At 44.3% G+C, this 18,960-nt stretch overlaps 1 protein-coding gene across 2 annotated transcripts in view; it reads left to right on the top strand.

The window, feature by feature from the left end:
• The first annotated feature begins 13,413 nt into the window (after positions 1-13,413).
• kcnc1b (potassium voltage-gated channel, Shaw-related subfamily, member 1b) overlaps positions 13,414-18,960 on the top strand; it is a 71,965-nt gene continuing 66,418 nt past the window's right edge. For both annotated transcript variants that reach the window (XM_036968853.1, XM_036968852.1), the window contains exon 1: positions 13,414-15,323. In XM_036968853.1, coding sequence (XP_036824748.1) covers positions 14,742-15,323 — 582 coding nt within the window. In that variant the 5' untranslated portion in view covers positions 13,414-14,741. The remainder of the gene's footprint in view (positions 15,324-18,960) is intronic.

Below are 18,960 nucleotides of genomic sequence, written 5' to 3'. Positions count from 1 at the left end.
CACATCACTCAAAACAACTCTGTAAGCTACTTGGTGAGGTATAACTCAACAAGATCGAAATACATATACACATAATCACCTTCCAGACAGTAGCAGCATCCAGCTGATGGAATGAGCCGGCGCTCTGTAAGCTTTTCAGAAGAGGACTGCGCAAGGAGATCCAGACTGAACTGGCACGTCGAGACGACAACAACCTGTCCTTGGACGCACTCATCACGATGGCCTACTTTGGGAGCGTCGATACCCTCGTTGCTTCTCTCCTTTCCTCCTTCTCTCCTTCCCTCCTCTCCTTCCCTCCTTCTCTCCTTCCCTCCTTCCCTCCTTCTCTCCTTCCCTCCCTCCCTCCTTCTCTCCTTCCCTCCTTCTCTCCTTCTCTCCTTCCCTCAGTGACCACTCTGTATCAGAGCCTGAACACATGGCGGGTGGGAAACAGTGCATGTCCCTCATGTCCAGTTTCTACGGTGATAGTGGATTCCAGTTTCTACGGTGATAGTGGATTCCAGTTTCTACAGTGATAGTGGATTCCAGTTTCTACGGTGATAGTGGATTCCAGTTTCTACGGTGATAGTGGATTCCAGTTTCCACGGTGATAGTGGATTCCAGTTTCTACGGTGATAGTGGATTCCAGTTTCTACGGTGATAGTAGATTCCACTTTCTACAGTGATAGTGGATTCCAGTTTCTACAGTGATAGTGGATTCCAGTTTCTAGGGTGATAGTGGATTCCAGTTTCTACAGTGATAGTGGATTCCAGTTTCTACAGTGATAGTGGATTCCAGTTTCTACAGTGATAGTGGATTCCAGTTTCTACAGTGATAGTGGATTCCAGTTTCTACAGTGATAGTGGATTCCAGTTTCTACAGTGATAGTGGATTCCAGTTTCTACAGTGATAGTGGATTCCAGTTTCTCCGGGAACTTTATTGACCACACCCTTGCCTCATCTCTGAACATCACCTCTTTCCAACTCTCCTCTCCGTTTCCAGTCCAAGCCCTTGATAAATCAGCCACTAGGATCCGGAACCATCGCACATATCACCACAGCACTCACCCTCACCGTAGAGTCCATTCATCTGGAAAACATTCCCTTCTTCATCATTAGTGCACCAGTTCACAAGATCATCCTCGGCCTCCCATGGTTCCAACTCCATAACCCAACCATCTCATGGTCAAGGATGAGAATCACGGACTGGGCACCCGAATGCCGGAGGACCTGCTTTCCCCGCCTCCTCTTGAGTTCTCTCTGGTTTCCCTACTGTCCCTACTGTTCCAGTGTTCCAGCAGGTCTTCCAGCATTATGGCCTTCCGGTAGACATCGTGTCCGACCGTGGCCCCCAATTCACATCACGGTTATGGAAAGCCTTCATGGAGAAGCTCAGGGTCACGTCAGCCTCACTTCCGGGTATAAGCCTCAGTCTAACAGGCAGGTGGAGAGGATGAACCAGGAGCTAGGAAGGTTCCTGAGTAGCCACTTCCAGGACTGGCAGGGGGAGTGGGCCCGATTCATTCTCTGGGTGGAGTACGATGAGAATTCATTACATCAATCCTCCACTGGGCTGACTCACTTCCAGTGTGTTACCCTCTAACAGCCGGCCTTGACTCCGTGGACACCGGGCCAGACCGAAGCTCCTGCGGTGGATGAGTGGTTAAGGAGCGCAGAAGAAGTATGGAGCGATGCCCACGTGAGACTCCAGCCACCGCAGGGAGGAACCCGTGTTCCACCTGGTGATCGGATCTGCAAGAAGCTGAGCCCCCGGTTTGTGGGGCCGTTCAAGGTTCTCCGGAGGGTCAACAAGGTGACATAGATGACAGCTCCCAAGTGACTACCGTATCTCACCTTCCTTTCATGTCTCCCTTCTCAGGCTGGTGGTTCCAGATCCCTTAGCTGAGGCTGTTCCCCACAACACCCCTCTCTGCCTCCCCTGGAAGTCGAAGGAAGTCCCGCCTATGCCGTCAGATCCCTAGTGGACTCCCGACGTCGTGGGTGTTGGCTCCAGTACCTGGTGGACTGGCAGGGGACTGGCCCGCTCCTCGAACTCGAGGAGCCCCCCACTTCCTGTGGGTATGGTAAACGGGGTGTCTGGGAGGTCCTTCACCCAGATTTTTTGTTGTTGATGTTTTAAAATAGATTTCCGGCAAATCCAAATTAATTTTTATGCCTCTTTTGAGGGGTGTATTGAGGGGTATTTTTAAAACACAGTATAATTGGAAGGATGTGGATTTTTGCACCTTTAAAGATTTTGCCACGGGGCAGAGAAAAATGTGCTGTTTTATAGCTCGTCTCATGCTATTCTTCAAATTTTACTATGAGGATGAGACAACGTTTTGCAGTTTTAAAATACATTTCCTGCTACTCTACACATTTTGTCATGAGGCTGAGAGGAACATTTTGCCGTTTTAAACTGTTCAGGGAAAAATCTCACTTTTAAAAGTTAATATTATGTTAACTTATACCCAAATAATGTTGACTTATCCTATACTCGTATTTGTGGCCAAAGCTAACTTGACGAGGAAAAAAAAACACTTAAAAAACCCCACCTCAAACTTGTATCTCAAACAGACCATTTCAAAAATGGCTGCTACTTCCTCACAATAAAATAACCAGGCTACATACAAGGAGTACCAGTACTGAGTCAATGTGCAGGGGGTACGGGGTAATTGAGGTAATACATTATGTACATGTCGGTAGGGGTAAAAGTGACTAGGTAATCAGGAGACAGAGTGGCAGCAGAGTGTGTGAGTGTGCATAGAGCCAGTGCAAGAGTCAAACAAATATTATAATAATGGGTGTCAATGTAAATAGTCCAGTGGCCATTTGATTAATTGTTCAGCAGTCTTATGGCTTGGGGGTAGAAGCTGTTAAGGAGCCTGTTGTTTCCAGACTTGGTGCATCGGTGCCACTTGCTTTGCAGTAGCAGAGAACCGTCTATGACAGGGGTGGGCAACTCCAAGGGCGTCACTTGGTTTCACTTTTTCTACATCCCTAGCAAGACACAGATGATTAATCAAATGTCATTCTAAACTGAAGATCATGATTAGGTGATTATTGGAGTCAGGTGTGTTAGCTGGGGCTGGGACAAAACTGTGACACCAATCAGGTGGCCCTTGAGGACTGTAAATGCCAATCCCCTGGTCTATGACATGGGTGGCTGGAGTCTTTTGATAATTTCTTAAGGCCTTCCTCTGACACCGCCTGGTATAGAGGTCCTGGATGGCAGGGAGCTCTGCCCCAGTGATGTACTGGGCCGTATGCACTACCCTCTGTAGTGCCTTGAGGTCAGATGCCAAGCAGTTTCCATACCAGGCAGTGACGCAACTAGTCAAGATACAGCTGTAGAACCTTTTTGAGGATCTGAGGCCCAAATATTTTCAGCCTCTTGAATTGTTGTGCCTTCTTTATGACTGTGTTGGTGTGTTTTGGAATTGATCCTTAGTGATGTGGACACCAAGGAACTTGAAGCTCTCGACCCGCTCCACTTCAGCCCCGTTGCGTGCTCGGCTCTCCATTCCCTATAGTCCACAATCATCTCCTTTGTCTTGATCCTGTTGAGGGAGAGGTTGTTGTCCTGGCACCACACGGCCACATGGTCTCTCCTATCCAACAGGCTGTCATCGTCGTCGGTGATCAAGCCTACCACTGTCGTGTTGTCGAAAAAATGTAATGATGGTGTTGTAGTCATGCGCAGTCGTGGGTGAACAGAGAATACAGGATGGGACGGAGCACACACCCGTGAGGGGCCCTGTTGTTGAGGATGAGCGTGGTAGATGTTGTTGCCTTCTCTTACCACTTGGGGGTGGCCCATCAGAAAGTCCAGGACCCAGTTTCAGAGGGAGGTGTTTAATCCCATCACTATAGCCTGAGTACGATGGATGGTTTACCTCACTATAGACTGAGTACCATGGATTGCTTACCTCAATATAGCCTAAGTACCATGCGTCACTTTAAAAGCTGATGGGAATAGAAATACCATATAGTTGGAATCCTAAATGGCACCCTATTCCCTATATAGTGCACTACTCTTGACCAGGGCTGGCACCCTATTCTATATAGTGCACTACTCTTGACCAGAGCTGGCAACCTATTCCCTATATAGTGCACTACTCTCCAAAGCCCATAGGGTTCCGGTTAACAGTAGTGCACATTGGGCCGATTCAGACTTAGGAAATGTACCCCTTTCCTACGCTCTTCTCAGTAGTTGGTATTGAGACGTATCTTATGCAGGTGTGTAAATGGCTTTACAGGTGTGGTTCCCTTGCGCGCACTGAATACATTTAATTAAACTGCTAAAAACCCAGGCCCACCATCAGAACTGAAACAAATCAGTCAGGCCCACCATCAGAACTGAAACACATCAGTCAGGCCCACCATCAGAACTGAAACAAATCAGTCAGGCCCACCATCAGAACTGAAACACATCAGTCAGGCCCACCATCAGAACTGAAACAAATCAGTCAGGCCCACCATCAGAATGGAAATAAATCAGTCAGGCCCACCATCAGAACTGAAACAAATCAGTCAGGCCCACCATCAGAACTGAAATAAATCAGTCAGGCCCACCATCCGAACTGAAACAAATCAGTCAGGCCCACCATCAGAACTGAAACAAATCAGTCAGGCCCACCATCAGAATGGAAACAAAAGTACAATTTCCATCCTAAAACAGTCAGCCACACACTGAATGAAATTAGAAACAAACCACTAAAAACCCTTTGGAAGAATTAGCACAAAGGTGGATTCTCTAAAGTTTCCCTTGGGCTGCTTTGTTTTGACAAAATCACTGTTCAAAGGACTGTTTCAACTAATGACATAAATGACTATTTGTAGTTTTAAAGCAGGCCATGCTGCCTGTTGCTTAACAGTGAACACAGTACAGCATCATATGTAACACTTCCAGTGCTTCCAATGAGATCAAGGCTTCTTTCATGTTAGCACTTCAGATACGTCCCTAATAGCACCCTATTCCCTATGTAGTGCACTACTTTAGACCAGAGTCTATAGCACCCTATTCCCTATATAGTGCACTACTTTAGACCAGAGCCTATAGCACCCTATTCCCTACATAGTGCACTACTTTAGACCATAGGCCTATAGCACCCTATTCCCTATATAGTGCACTACTTTAGACCATAGGCCTATGGGACCCTATTCCCTATTTAGGGCACTACTTTTGACCAGAGCTGGCACCCTATTCCCTATATAGTGCACTACTCTTGACTAGGGCTCTGTTGGTGGTGGACTATATATGGAATAGAGTGCCATTTGGAATACAGACATCATTCCCAGCGACGTCCTCCTGCCTCCCTGCCACAGCTACAGAGGCTCAGCTCTGACCCTTTTGATATACAGTTTAGTTTATCAGTTAGTAGGCGTGGAGACTCCGCAGGAGGAGGAAGGGGAGGACCATCCTCCTCAGAGAATTTCATATACAGTGGGGCAAAAAAGTATTTAGTCAGCCACCAATTGTGCAAGTTCTCCCACTTAAAAAGATGAGAGAGGCCTGTAATTTTCATCATAGGTACACTTCAACTATGACAGACAAAATGAGAAAAAAAATCCAGAAAATCACACTGTAGGATTTTTAATGAATTTATTTGCAAATTATGGTGGAAAATAAGTATTTGGTCACCTACAAATAAGCAAGAATTCTGGCTCTCACAGACCTGTAACTTCTTCTTTAAGTCGCTCCTCTGTCCTCCACCCGCGTTACCTGTATTAATGGCACCTGTTTGAACTTGTTATCAGTATAAAAGACACCTGTCCACAACCTCAAACACTCACACTCCAAACTCCACTATGGCCAAGACCAAAGAGCTGTCAAAGGACACCAGAAACAAAATTGTAGACCTGCACCAGGATGGAAAGACTGAATCTGCAATAGGTAAGCAGCTTGGTTTGAAGAAATCAACTGTGGGAGCAATTATTAGGAAATGGAAGACATACAAGACCACTCATAATCTCCCTCGATCTGGGTCTCCATGCAAGATCTCACCCCGTGGGGTCAAAATTATCACAAGAACGGTGAGCAAAAATCCCAGAACCACACCTAGTGAATGACCTGCAGAGAGCCGGGACCAAAGTAACAAAGACTACCATCAGTAACACACTACGCCGCAAGGGAATCAAATCCTGCAGTGCCAGACGTGTCCCCCTGCTTAAGCCAGTACATGTCTAGGCCCGTCTGAAGTTTGCTAGAGAGCATTTGGATGATTCAGAAGAAGATTGGGAGAATGTCATATGTTCAGATGAAACCAAAATAGAACTTTTTGGTAAAAACTCAACTCGTCGTGTTTGGAGGACAAAAATTCTGAGTTACATCCAAAGAACACCATACCTACTGTGAAGCATGGGGGTGGAAACATCATGCTTTGGGGCTGTTTTTCTGTAAAGGCATCAGGACGACTGATCCGTGTAAAGGAAAGAATGAATGGGGCCATGTATCGTTCGATTTTGAGTGAAAACCTCCTTCCATCAGCAAGGGCATTGAAGATGAAACGTGGCTGGGTCTTTCAGCATGACAATTATCCCAAACACACTGCCCGGGCAATGAAGGAGTGGCTTCGTAAGAAGCATGTCAAGGTCCTGGAGTAGCCAGTCTCCAGATCTCAACCCCATAGAAAATCTTTGGAGGGAGTTGAAAGTCCGTGTTGCCCAGCAACAGCCCCAAAACATCACTGCTCTAGAGGAGATCTGCATGGAGGAATGGGCCAAAATACCAGCAACAGTGTGTGAAAACCTTGTGAAGACCTCTGTCATTGCCAACAAATGGTATATAACAAAGTATTGAGATAAACTTTTGTTATTGACCAAATACTTATTTCCCACCATAATTTGCAAATAAATTCATTAAAAAAAAGTTTTTCTAATTTTGTCTGTCATAGTTGAAGTGTACCTATGATGAAAATTACAGGCCTCTCTCATCTTCTTAAGTGGGAGAACTTGCACAATTGGTGGCTGACTAAATACTTTTTGCCCCACTGTAAATAAAAAACGGTAAAACATTAAAGTTATCCTTTTTTAGATATATTCACGTCAACAAATAATTGATTAAAACACACTGTTTTGCAATGGTCTTCAGTAGCCTCAACATCACTCTGTAGGGTAGCACCATGGTGTAGCTGAGGACAGCTAGCTTATGTCGTCCAATGGGTATATTGACTTCAATACAAAACCTAGGAGGCTCATTGTTCTCACCCCCATCCATAGACTACTCAGTAATGATGACAACTTCCCGGAGGATGTCCTCCAACCTATCAGAGCTCTTGCAGCATGAACTGACATGTTGTCCACCCAATCAAAGGATCAGATAATGAATATAGTACTGAAAGCATAAGATACAGCTAGCTAGCACTGCAGTGCATAAAATATGGTGTGTAGTTGAACAGTTTTTAACAAATTCATTTTTTCAAAAAAGGAGAAGCAAGAGAGAGCGATTACATTTTTTTCAGCTTCACCTACTTAGCTAACAAATGCAGCTAGCTAGTTTAGCCTACTCAAACACTCTGCTAAAACAGAGGGATGCTATGTTAGCTAGCTGGCTATAACAGAGGGATGCTATGTTAGCTAGCTGGCTATAACAGAGGGATGCTATGTTAGCTAGCTGGCTATAACTATTCAACACAACACTGGAACTCTTCCAAGGTAAGCTTTTGGTTTAAAAAATGTTTTGTCAACAGGGCCCACCGGTATAACTGCTTACTGACTATACACTAACATTACTGTATGATTGTAGCAGGTTTACTAATGCATTAGTTATATTAGCTGTGTTTTTTATTTTATTTATTTTATTTCACCTTTATTTAACCAGGTAGGCTAGTTGAGAACAAGTTCTCATTTGCAACTGCGATCTGGCCAAGATAAGGCATAGCAGTGTGAACAGACAACACAGAGTTACACATGGAGTAAACAATTAACAAGTCAATAACACAGTAGAAAAAAGGGGAGTCTATATATACATTGTGTGCAAAAGGCATGAGAAGGTAGGCAAATAATTACAATTATGCAGATTAACACTGGAGTGATAAATGATCAGATGGTTATGTACAGGTAGAGATATTGGTGTGCAAAAGAGCAGAAAAATAAAAATAAATAAATAAAAACAGTATGGGGATGAGGTAGGTGAAAATGGGTGGGCTATTTACCAATAGACTATGTACAGCTGCAGCGATCGGTTAGCTGCTCAGATAGCAGATGTTTGAAGTTGGTGAGGGAGATAAAAGTCTCCAACTTCAGCGATTTTTGCAATTCGTTCCAGTCACAGGCAGCAGAGAACTGGAACGAAAGGCGGCCAAATGAGGTGTTGGCTTTAGGGATGATCAGTGAGATACACCTGCTGGAGCGCGTGCTACGGATGGGTGTTACCATCGTAACCAGTGAACTGAGATAAGGCGGAGCTTTACCTAGCATGGACTTGTAGATGACCTGGAGCCAGTGGGTCTGGCGACGAATATGTAGCGAGGGCCAGCCGACTAGAGCATACAAGTCCCAGTGGTGGGTGGTATAAGGTGCTTTAGTGACAAAACGGATGGCACTGTGATAAACTGCATCCAGTTTGCTGAGTAGAGTGTTGGAAGCAATTTTGTAGATGACGTCGCCGAAGTCGAGGATCGGTAGGATAGTCAGTGTTGACTATGACGTTACTTTAGCTAATATGGTGACAACTATGTAGGCCGTGTTTAGCGGTTATATGTTTTGGCTTGGAAAGGTTTTTTGGCCTAGTCACATACAGCTGATGTCTTGTGAATTGAAGTCCACAAACGAAGGGAAAATGTGAGAGGGGGAGAGCGCATAGATGCGAGACGGAATACAACGTGGCTGCTATGGAAGTGAACTGTGTTTAGGCTCGACCCGGGGTGTATTCATTCTGCCCATTCTGTTGAAGAACATCTCTTAAATGGAAGGAAACACGGAAATGGGGATAAACATACCTGAATTTGTCCAATAGAAACTATTGTTTGCAACTGTTGATTAACTAATGATTTACACCCTAGATCAGCTAGATGCCGGCAAGTGTTCATGGCACCCCTGTATATCTTTGCCAGGTCATACAGTAAGTATGAACAAGGAGTACAGGAGGGAACTAAGCATGCACCCCTGAGGGGCCCCCGTGTTGAGGATCAGTGTGGTGGATGTGTTGTTGCCTACCCTCACCACCTGGGGGTGGCCTGTCAGGAAGTCCAGGATCCAGTTGCAGAGGGAGGTGATTAGTCCCTGGATCATTAGCTTAGTGATGAGCTTGGACTGTACTACGGTGTTAAACACTGAGCTGTAGTCATTGAACAGCATTCTCCCATAGGTGTTCCTTTTGTCCAGGTGGGAAAGGGCAGTGTGGAGTGAAATATCGATTGCGTCATCTGTGGATCTGTTCGGCGGTATACGAATTGGAGTGGGTCCAGAGTAGCATTTCATGGCTACAGATGTGAGTGCTAAGGGGCGATAGTCATTTAGACAGGTTACCTTGGAGTTCTTGGACACAGGGACTATGGTGCTATGCTTGAAACATGTAGTTATTAGAGACTGGGTCAGGGAGAGGATGAAAATGTCAGTGAAGTCACTTGCCAGCTGGTCAGCTCATGCTTTGAGTACGTGTCCTGGTAATCCGTCTGGCCCTGCAGCCTTGTGAATAATGACTTGTTTAAACGTCTTACTCACATTGGCTATGGAGAGTGTGATCACACAGTTGTCCGGAACAGCTGGTGCTCTCACGCATGGTTCAGTGTTGCTTGCCTCAAAGCGAGTATAAAAGGCACTTAGTATGCCTGGAAGGCTTGCATCACTGAGCAGCTCTTGGCTGGTTTCCCTTTGTAATCCGTGATAGTTTGCAAGCCCTGTCACCTGACGAGTGTCAGAGCTGGTGTAGTAGGATTAGATCTTAGTCCTGTATGGACACTTTTCCTGTTTAATGGTTTGTCGGAGGCATAGCAGGATTTATTCTAAGTGTTCAGTTTAGTGTCCCACTCCTTGAAAGCAGCAGCTCTAGCCTTTAGCTCAGTGCGGATGTTGCCTGTAATCCATGGCTTCTGGTTGAGATATTTAAGTATCGGCACTTTAGGGACAACATCGTTGATGCACCGGTGACTGATGTGGTAAACTCCTCAATGCCATTGGATGAGTCCTGGAACATATTCCAGTATGTGCTAAAGGAAAAAGTATTGTAGCTTAGGATTGGCTTCATCTGACCACTTCTGTATTGAGCGTGTCACTGGTACTTCCTGTTTGAGTTTTTACTTTTAAGCAGGAATCAGGAGGATAAAGTTATGGTCAGATTTGCCAAAGTGAGGGTGAGCTTTGTATGCGTCTTTGTGTGTGTAGTTAAGATGATCTTTCGCCTCTGGTTGCACAGTTGACATGCTGGTAGAAATGAGGTCAAACGGATTTCAGTTTTCCTGTATAAAATCATCGGCCACTAGGAGCTCTACCTCTGGATGAGCATGTTCTTGTTTGGTTATGGCCCTATACAGCTCGTTGAGTGTGGTCTTAGTGTCAGCAGATTAAAACTCTCTTGGTAAATAGTGTGGTCTACAGCTTATCATGAGATACTCTACCTTAGACGAGCAGAACCTCAAGACTTCCTTAATATTAGAGATCACACACCAGCTGTTGTTAACAAAGAGACACACCATCCCCCTTGAGCTTACCTGATGCTACCGTTCTGTTCTGCCACTGCACAGAAAAACCAGCTAGAATATTACCTATGAACTTCTTCAGCCAAGTTTCCAAGAAACATAGGACGTTACAGTTCTTCAGGTCCCGTTGATAGGATAGTCTCAAACGGAGCTCGTCCAATGTTTCGTACATTCGCCAATTGTAGAGAGGGTAGAGGCAGTTAATTTACTGGCCGCCATAGTTTCATCATGGTGCCCGCACTTTGACCTCACTTTGACCTCTATATCGCCGTCTTTCTCTCTTCCGAGTGTCTGGGATTAGGCCCTGACCCGGGGGTGAGCAGTATGATTGAAGTAAAAATCTTCATCCAAATCAAGGATGCTAGCCTTCTGGGCAGAGTTGCAAAGAAAAAGCCATCTCTCTGTCCAGTGTCTGTGTTCTTTTGCCCATCTTAATCTTTTATTTTTATTTGCCAGTCTGAGATATGGATTTTTCTTTGCAACTATGCCTAGAAGGCCAGCATCCCGGGGGACGCCTCTTCACTGTTGAGACTTGTGTTTTGCTGGTACTATTTAATGAAGCTGCCAGTTGAGAACTTGTGAGGCGTCTTTTTCTCAAACTAGACACTCTACTGGTCCTCTTGCTCAGTTGTGCACCGGGTCCTCCCACTCCTCTTTCTATTCTGGTTAGAGACAGTTTGCGCTGTTCTGTGAAGGGAGTAGCACACAGCGTTGTACAAGTTCTTCAGTTTCTTGGCAATTTATCGCATTGAAATAGCCTTAATTTCTCAGAACAAGAATAGACTGATGAGTGTCAGAAGAAAGTTATTTGTTTCTGGACATTTTGAGCCTGTAATTGAACCCACAAATGCTGATTCTCCAGATACTCAACTAGTCTAAAGAAGGACAGTTTTATTGCTTCTTTAATCAGGACAACAGTTTTCAGCTGTGCTAACATAATCGCAAAAGGGTTTTCTAATGATCAATTAGCCTTTTAAAACGATAAACTTGGATTAGCTAACACAATGTGCCATTGGAACACAGGAGTGATGGTTGCTGATAATGGGCCTCTGTACACCTATGTAGATATTCCATTAAAAAATCTGTCGTTTCCAGCTACAATAGTAATTTACAACATTTACAACATCTATATTGTATTTCTGATCATTTTGATGTTAATGGACAAAAAAATTGCTTTTCTTTCAAAAACAAGGACATTTCTAAGTGACCCCAAACTTTGGAATGGTAGTGTATATGTTACAAATTCCAATTAGTTGTGGCTAACGTTAGCTAGGCTTAGGGGTTACGGTTAGGGTTAGGTTAGGGGAAGGGTTAGCTAGCATGCTAAGTAGTTGCAAAGTATCTGAAAAGTAGTAAGTAGTTGCTAAGTAGCTAAAATTGTCCATGATGAGATACAAACATGCAACTTTTGGGTTGCTAAACACTCAAGTTCGCACACCTAGTGCAATGTCATAGTAATATTGAGGAGGCACTAAGATGACTGAGGTAGCCTACAGGGAACTAAATGTTGGTCCCATGTTTCATGAGCTTAAATAAAATCGACTTCACTGGGCAATGCATTTTGCTTATGTCAATGTTGTGAACAGAGTGCCCCATTGTGGCAGCGGGATTATGGTATGGGCAGGCATAAACTACAGACAATGAACACAATTGCATTTTATGAATGGCAATTTGAACCCACAAAGATACCGTGACGAGATCCTGAGGCCCGTTGTCGTGCCATTCATCCCCCGCCATCATCTCATGTTTCAGCATGATAATGCACAGCCCCATGTCACAAGGATCTGTACACAATTCCTGGAAGCTGAAAATGTCCCAGTTCTTCCACGAGCTGCATTACTCATCAGACATGTCACCCATTGAGCATGTTTGGGATGCTCTGGATCGATGCATACGACAGCGTGTTCCAGTTCCCACCAATATCCAGCAACTCCGCACAGCCATTGAAGAGGAGTGGGACAACATTACACATGCCGCAATCAACAACCTGATCAACTCTATGCGAAGGAGATGTGTCACGCTGCATCAGGCAAATAGTGGTCACACCAGATACAGACTGGTTTTCTGATCCAACGTCCATACTTTTTTTTTTTTTTTTTTTTTACGTTATCTGTGACCAACAGATGCGTATATCTGAATTCCCAGTCATGTGAAATCCATAGATTAGGGCCTAATTAATTTATATTGACTGATTTTCTTATGTGAACTGTAACTCAGTAAAAATATTTGAAATGGTTGCATATTGCGTTTACATTGTTGTTCAGTGTTCATGGGCAACATCACTATCTCTGTTGGCAATGGGCATAATGACATCATGACGATTTTATTATAGCCTCCTACCATACGGCGGAGAGAGGGAATTGAAATCAGAGGCCGTTGTGGCACCATGGGTTGTCTGTCTCTGTTCGTACAAAATCACGTTGTATAAAAAGGGAAAACATTTTCATAAATTCTTTGTTTTTTTTCTTTATATTCATTTACATTCTATTTTTTGTGTTGTTGTTGTTGTTGAGCGTAATATTTCGTTAAACACTATGAAATGCATCCCCTGTACGAAATTGGCTCCATAAATAGAGTTTGATTTGATTCATTTGCATACATTTATTTTCCTTGTTTGATGTGGGATGTGATTAGGCGTTTAGCCTAATGATGTAAGGGTCATATCCAGCAAGCCCTCAAAAATAAAAACCTATTGACTACGTCAGACTGTCGGTTCGGACAACGGTCAAAAAATACTTAAGTATACTGTAACAAATAAAGAACTTAAGGATGGAAAAGGGGTGGGGTTGCCTCGCTGGCAAATAACGCAAACAAATCAGTGAACGCATGAACTCCATGACTGACAGTTAAAACAGAACAATGGTTATGACTTGGCATGCTCCGTGTCATTTGAGACGAGGTGAAACTAGGGAGAGAGGGAACCAGCTGTCAACAATGATTTATTGTTAGCTTATATTTTCGGTGTTTTTTTTTTTTTTAAATTTTTTTTTAGACATATGGTGAGTCTCTAGTCTGACAGTCCTACTCCCTCGTCTTCCTCCTCCTCTTCTTCCTCTACGGTGTTTCCAGAACCAACGTTGTTCTGAGTTCGTGACAATTCTAAAGAGAATCCTTACCCACCGCGAGCACACAAATACAGAGAACATAGGACGTGCGCGTGCCTTCTTGCCTTCCGTCGTTTATCTTCTTGAGACTTCACACCCGTGAACACGGTTGACTGCTCGCCCTCCTGCAGGCTCTAAGCACGAGGGAATCACTCGCATCGGTCCGTCAAAATGCATACACGAAAACAACAATTACCGGCTGAAGATTAACATACAGACACCTGCGTGAGAATAAAAGGCGCGGCGCCTGATCTTTACAGTTATCGGTTTCGTTCAACGGAAAACTGGATTTTTCTGTGTTCTTTAGGGGAGGGGGTAAGCGACAGTAGATACATGAGAGGAAGGGTAGCAGTCTGAATAGCAAGGAGGGTGTCTCGGAGAGGAGGGAGAGAGAGAGACTGGTGCTGTCCTTTCAGAACCACGGAAAGCAGTCACCCTTGGCACAGCAGTCACCCTTGGCACAGCAGTCACCTCACTGCCCGTGGATGTCATAAACAGGTTCTACCAAAACCACCACAACAGGAGGAGAGTCATTGTGTTGGATTTGGATAAAAAGAAAAACAAAACAATTATAGCATCATCTTTATCTCTCGGATGTATACCACTACGAGGTGACGTCCATTGTTTATGGGAAGCCATTGACTACAATCATTTGTGCAATTATGTGTTCTCCCTCCAGTAGGTCTGGTTGGTGATTGATTTCCGTGACAGGTTGGAGAACCGTTGGAGCATCTGGCATTATCAGTGGGAATATGTGCTAAATTAGGTCTATACGTGTATTCTTTGAGGGTCTGTAGTCTGTAATAGCAGCAGCAGATTTATTTTGTGCATTGCTCTATTTCCTATAGCATCCTACCCCCCCCCCCCCCCCCTCCCCTCCCCTGGTAATCCCGGGTGTGCATGTGTTGCATTTGCGAGAGTTCTCCCTCCCTCCCTCCCTCCCGTTGAGGCGTGCGGTGCTCCTAGAGTTGCCGTTGTGATGCCGGGAACTTACTGGAGACATGCCTAAGGGACGCAATGGGCTTGAGCGACGAGAAGGATCGCATTGTGATAAATGTGGGAGGTATCAAACATCAGACATATCGCGGTACCCTGCGTACCCTGCCCGGCACCCGCTTATCCTGGCTCGCCGAACCCGACGCGCCTAGCCACTTTGACTGGGATGACAAACATGAGGAATTCTTCTTCGACCGCCACCCGGGTGTTTTCGCCCATATCCTTAATTATTACCGGACAGGTAAACTGCACTGCCCTGCCGATGTCTGCGGACCACTGTACGAGGAGGAACTGGCCTTCTGGGGCATCGACGAGACGGACGTGGAACCGTGCTGCTGGATGACCTATAGCCAGCATCGGGAGGCGGAAGAGGCACTTGATAGTTTTGGCGGGGGGGCCCTGCTCGACCTGACTGGTAACGATGATCCAGACCCGGAGATTGCAGCCGACCAGGGGGACGGGGTTGGTGATGAGGCTGATGAGATGACAAGGAGGCTGGCACAGGGGGATTCTCCAGATGCCAAGGCAGGGGGGGTTTGGGGCCGCTGGCAGAAACGCATGTGGGCACTGTTTGAAGACCCCTACTCCTCTAAATATGCACGGGTAAGTAGGAAAGAGATTTCTCCTCTGTCCAGACCTAACCATGTTTATACACTTACATGTTTCTTCTCCAGGTGATGTTAAGCACAATGATGGATATGTTTTTTAATTATGAATGAATGAGAGATTGAGATGGAGATTGATAGTGTCTCTAGCCATGTGATGTGGAGAGGGTCTGTGTGAGAGTGACCTTGAGACGGTAGACTAGTCTACTCCCCAGGGACTCCTCAGGGAGATCCACAACAGGAGTCCCGTTTTAACAGTGAGATAGGCAGGAGGAAATATTGACCAATGAATCCTCTGATTTGACAGATGGCATTTAGAACCAGGCCAATAACCACTAGCCTACATTAACTTCCTAGATGTCAGCAAACAAAGAAAGCTGTCTGCATCCTATCATGACTCCCATATCCCTTTCACTTTACTGAGCTGAGCCGAGCCAAGCTGAGCTGTACTGCATTGGCCTAGTTAAGCATCCACAATGGTTCCTGGAACAGTGCCGTAAAGGACAATGTGAAAAAGAAAAGATCAAAGACAGCACAGTTGGCCTATGGTTCAGATTGGAACAGTAGTGTGAAAAAGTACTACAGGTCTTTGTACCCAGAACCTCTTGGACATGAGACCCCCACGGTGTGTTGATTTAAACGATGCCCGTAAGCAAACAGAGAAAATGAGTCTGATTTTGAATAGCATTATGAGTCCAGCGGGTCTTTGGGCTGAGAGCTCCTGGACTATTCTGGTGCCAGATCTGTATTCTGGTGCCAGATCTGTATTCTGGTGCCAGATCTGCCTGTGCTCTCTTGATAAGTGTGACAATGGCCATAGAAGTATGCAAGACAGCGCCAACCAGCAGGCTACTCCTGGACATGATAATTAGAATCCCAGAGTGGAATGTTGGGTAGTGAATTGAGTTGGGAATTGTTCTTTAATTCCATTTAAATTCTAGAATTGTAATTGGTCTTTTAATTGGCCACACCCCACGGGAATCAGAATTTTGAATAGAATTTGAATTAAAGGGAAGTATAATTTGATTCAATGATATTCAAATAGCTTATTTATTCAACACATCACCATAGTAATGTTTATGTTGATAACATGTATGGGGTTACCAATACCATGTAGCATAAGGTTAAAACATTTCATTTTTAAAACTTATTCTCTTAAAACAATTTTAAATAATTGAAGTGGTCTGGAAATATTCCAATATCATGTTGTGTGTTGTCTACAATAATTAATAATTCCCTTAATGTTTTTAAATATCGGAATACATTTCCCAGAATGCATTAGATCAAATACTGCGTTATGGAAGGGGAATCTACTGACAAATAAAAAATAGTGTGTGACATCTTTGAGTTATTATCAAACTAATATTTGAAATGGTATGTGTATTTGTTGCTTAATAAATAAGTGGCATATCTTTTTGGTAAAATAAATGTTGAAATGAATGAGACTTTAATGTTTCATGTCTTATTTGAATTGGTTTGAATTACATTCTACTTCTTTCAATTCAAATTCTATTCAAATTCTGCTTCCATTGTTTGAATTGAGTTCAATTCTGAATTGACCTCAACCCAGGTTGGCAATATGAGAATACTTGGGATGTTGGCAGTTAGTTTGGTTTGAATACCTGGCCGGGTGGATGTTCAAATCAAATCAAATGACATAGTATTGGTCACATACACATGGTTAGTAGATGTTATTGGTCACATACACATGTTTAGTAGATGTTATTGGTCACATACACATGTTTAGCAGATGTTATTGGTCACATACACATGGTTAGCAGATGTTATTGGTCACATATACATGGTTAGCAGATGTTATTGGTCACATACACATGTTTAGTAGATGTTATTGGTCACATACACATGGTTAACAGATGTTATTGGTCACATACACATGGTTAACAGATGTTATTGGTCACATACACATATTTAACAGATGTTATTGGTCACATACACATATTTAACAGATGTTATTGGTCACATACACATATTTAACAGATGTTATTGGTCACATACACATATTTAGCAGATGTTATTGCGGGTGTACCAAAATGCTTGTGTTTCTAGCTCCAACAGTACAGTAGTATCTAACAATTCACAAGAATACACACAAATCTAAAAGTAAAATAATGGAATTAAGAAATATATAAATATTAAGATGAGGAATGTCAAAGTGGCATTGACAGTGTTGGGGGGTGGGTAATGTAGTCTTGACTCTTGGTTGACAGTGTTGGGGGATGGGTAATGTAGTCTTGACTCTTGGTTGACAGTGTTGGGGGATGGGTAATGTAGTCTTGACTCTTGGTTGACAGTGTTGGGGGATGGGTAATGTAGTCTTGACTCTTGGTTGACAGTGTTGGGGGATGGGTAATGTAGTCTTGACTCTTGGTTGACAGTGTTGGGGGATGGGTAATGTAGTCTTGACTCTTGGTTGACAGTGTTGGGGGATGGGTAATGTAGTCTTGACTCTTGGTTGACAGTGTTGGGGGATGGGTAATGTAGTCTTGACGCTTGGTTGACAGTGTTGGGGGGATGGGTAATGTAGTCTTGACTCTTGGTTGACAGTGTTGGGGGATGGGTAATGTAGTCTTGACTCTTGGTTGACAGTGTTGGGGGATGGGTAATGTAGTCTTGACTCTTGGTTGACAGTGTTGGGGGATGGGTAATGTAGTCTTGACTCTTGGTTGACAGTGTTGGGGGATGGGTAATGTAGTCTTGACTCTTGGTTGACAGTGTTGGGGGATGGGTAATGTAGTCTTGACTCTTGGTTGACAGTGTTGGGGGATGGGTAATGTAGTCTTGACTCTTGGTTGACAGTGTTGGGGGATGGGTAATGTAGTCTTGACTCTTGGTTGACAGTGTTGGGGGGGTGGGTAATGTATTGATGCTCCAGTGCCAAATCAACACAAATTAGTTTTTATTTGTCTTTCTTACTTCTTTTTGCTATTTAAGAGTCTTATTTTTGGATACGTTTTTATATTTATATAGTTTTAAATGTTATGGTTATTTATTTGTGTTTTTCCAAATGTCTGAAGGGGGGGGGGGTCATCCAGGGAGCAATACAAGCTATAACCGCCACTGGCCCCTGGTGATGCGTTGGGCAGACCATATCACCCTCTGGAGAGCCTTGCGGTGTGAGGGTCTTAGGGGCCAAGCAGAATTTATTCTGCCTCCTGAGGTTGAAGAGGCAGCTGTTGCTCCTTCTTCACCACACTGTCTGTTTGGCTGGACCATTTCAGATTGTCAGGGATGTGTCCACCGAGGAACTTGAAGCTCTTCAACCTCTCTACTGCGGCCCCGTTGATGTGGATAGGGGGGTTCTCCCTCTGCTGTTTTTACGATCAGCTCTTTCGTTTTGTTGACTTTGAGTGAGAGGTTATTTTCCTGGCACCACTCTGCCAGGGCCCTTACCTCCTATCGTCTGTCTCGTAATTGCTGGTAATCAGGTTGTGTCGTCTGTAAACTTGATGATTGAGTTAGAGGCGTGCGTGGCCACGTAGTCATGGGTGAACAGAGAGTACAGGAGGGAGCTGAGCACACACCCTTGTGGGGCCCCTGTGTTGAGGATCAGCGTAGTGGAGGTGTTGTTTCCTACCTTCACCACCTGGGGGGCCCGTCAGGAAGTCCAGGACCCA

This window comes from Oncorhynchus mykiss, chromosome 30 (genome assembly GCF_013265735.2).
Source record: "Oncorhynchus mykiss isolate Arlee chromosome 30, USDA_OmykA_1.1, whole genome shotgun sequence".
Taxonomy (NCBI): domain Eukaryota; kingdom Metazoa; phylum Chordata; class Actinopteri; order Salmoniformes; family Salmonidae; genus Oncorhynchus; species Oncorhynchus mykiss.
Note: the sequence above shows the minus strand (reverse complement) of the source record. Positions and strands in the feature narration are given on the sequence as shown.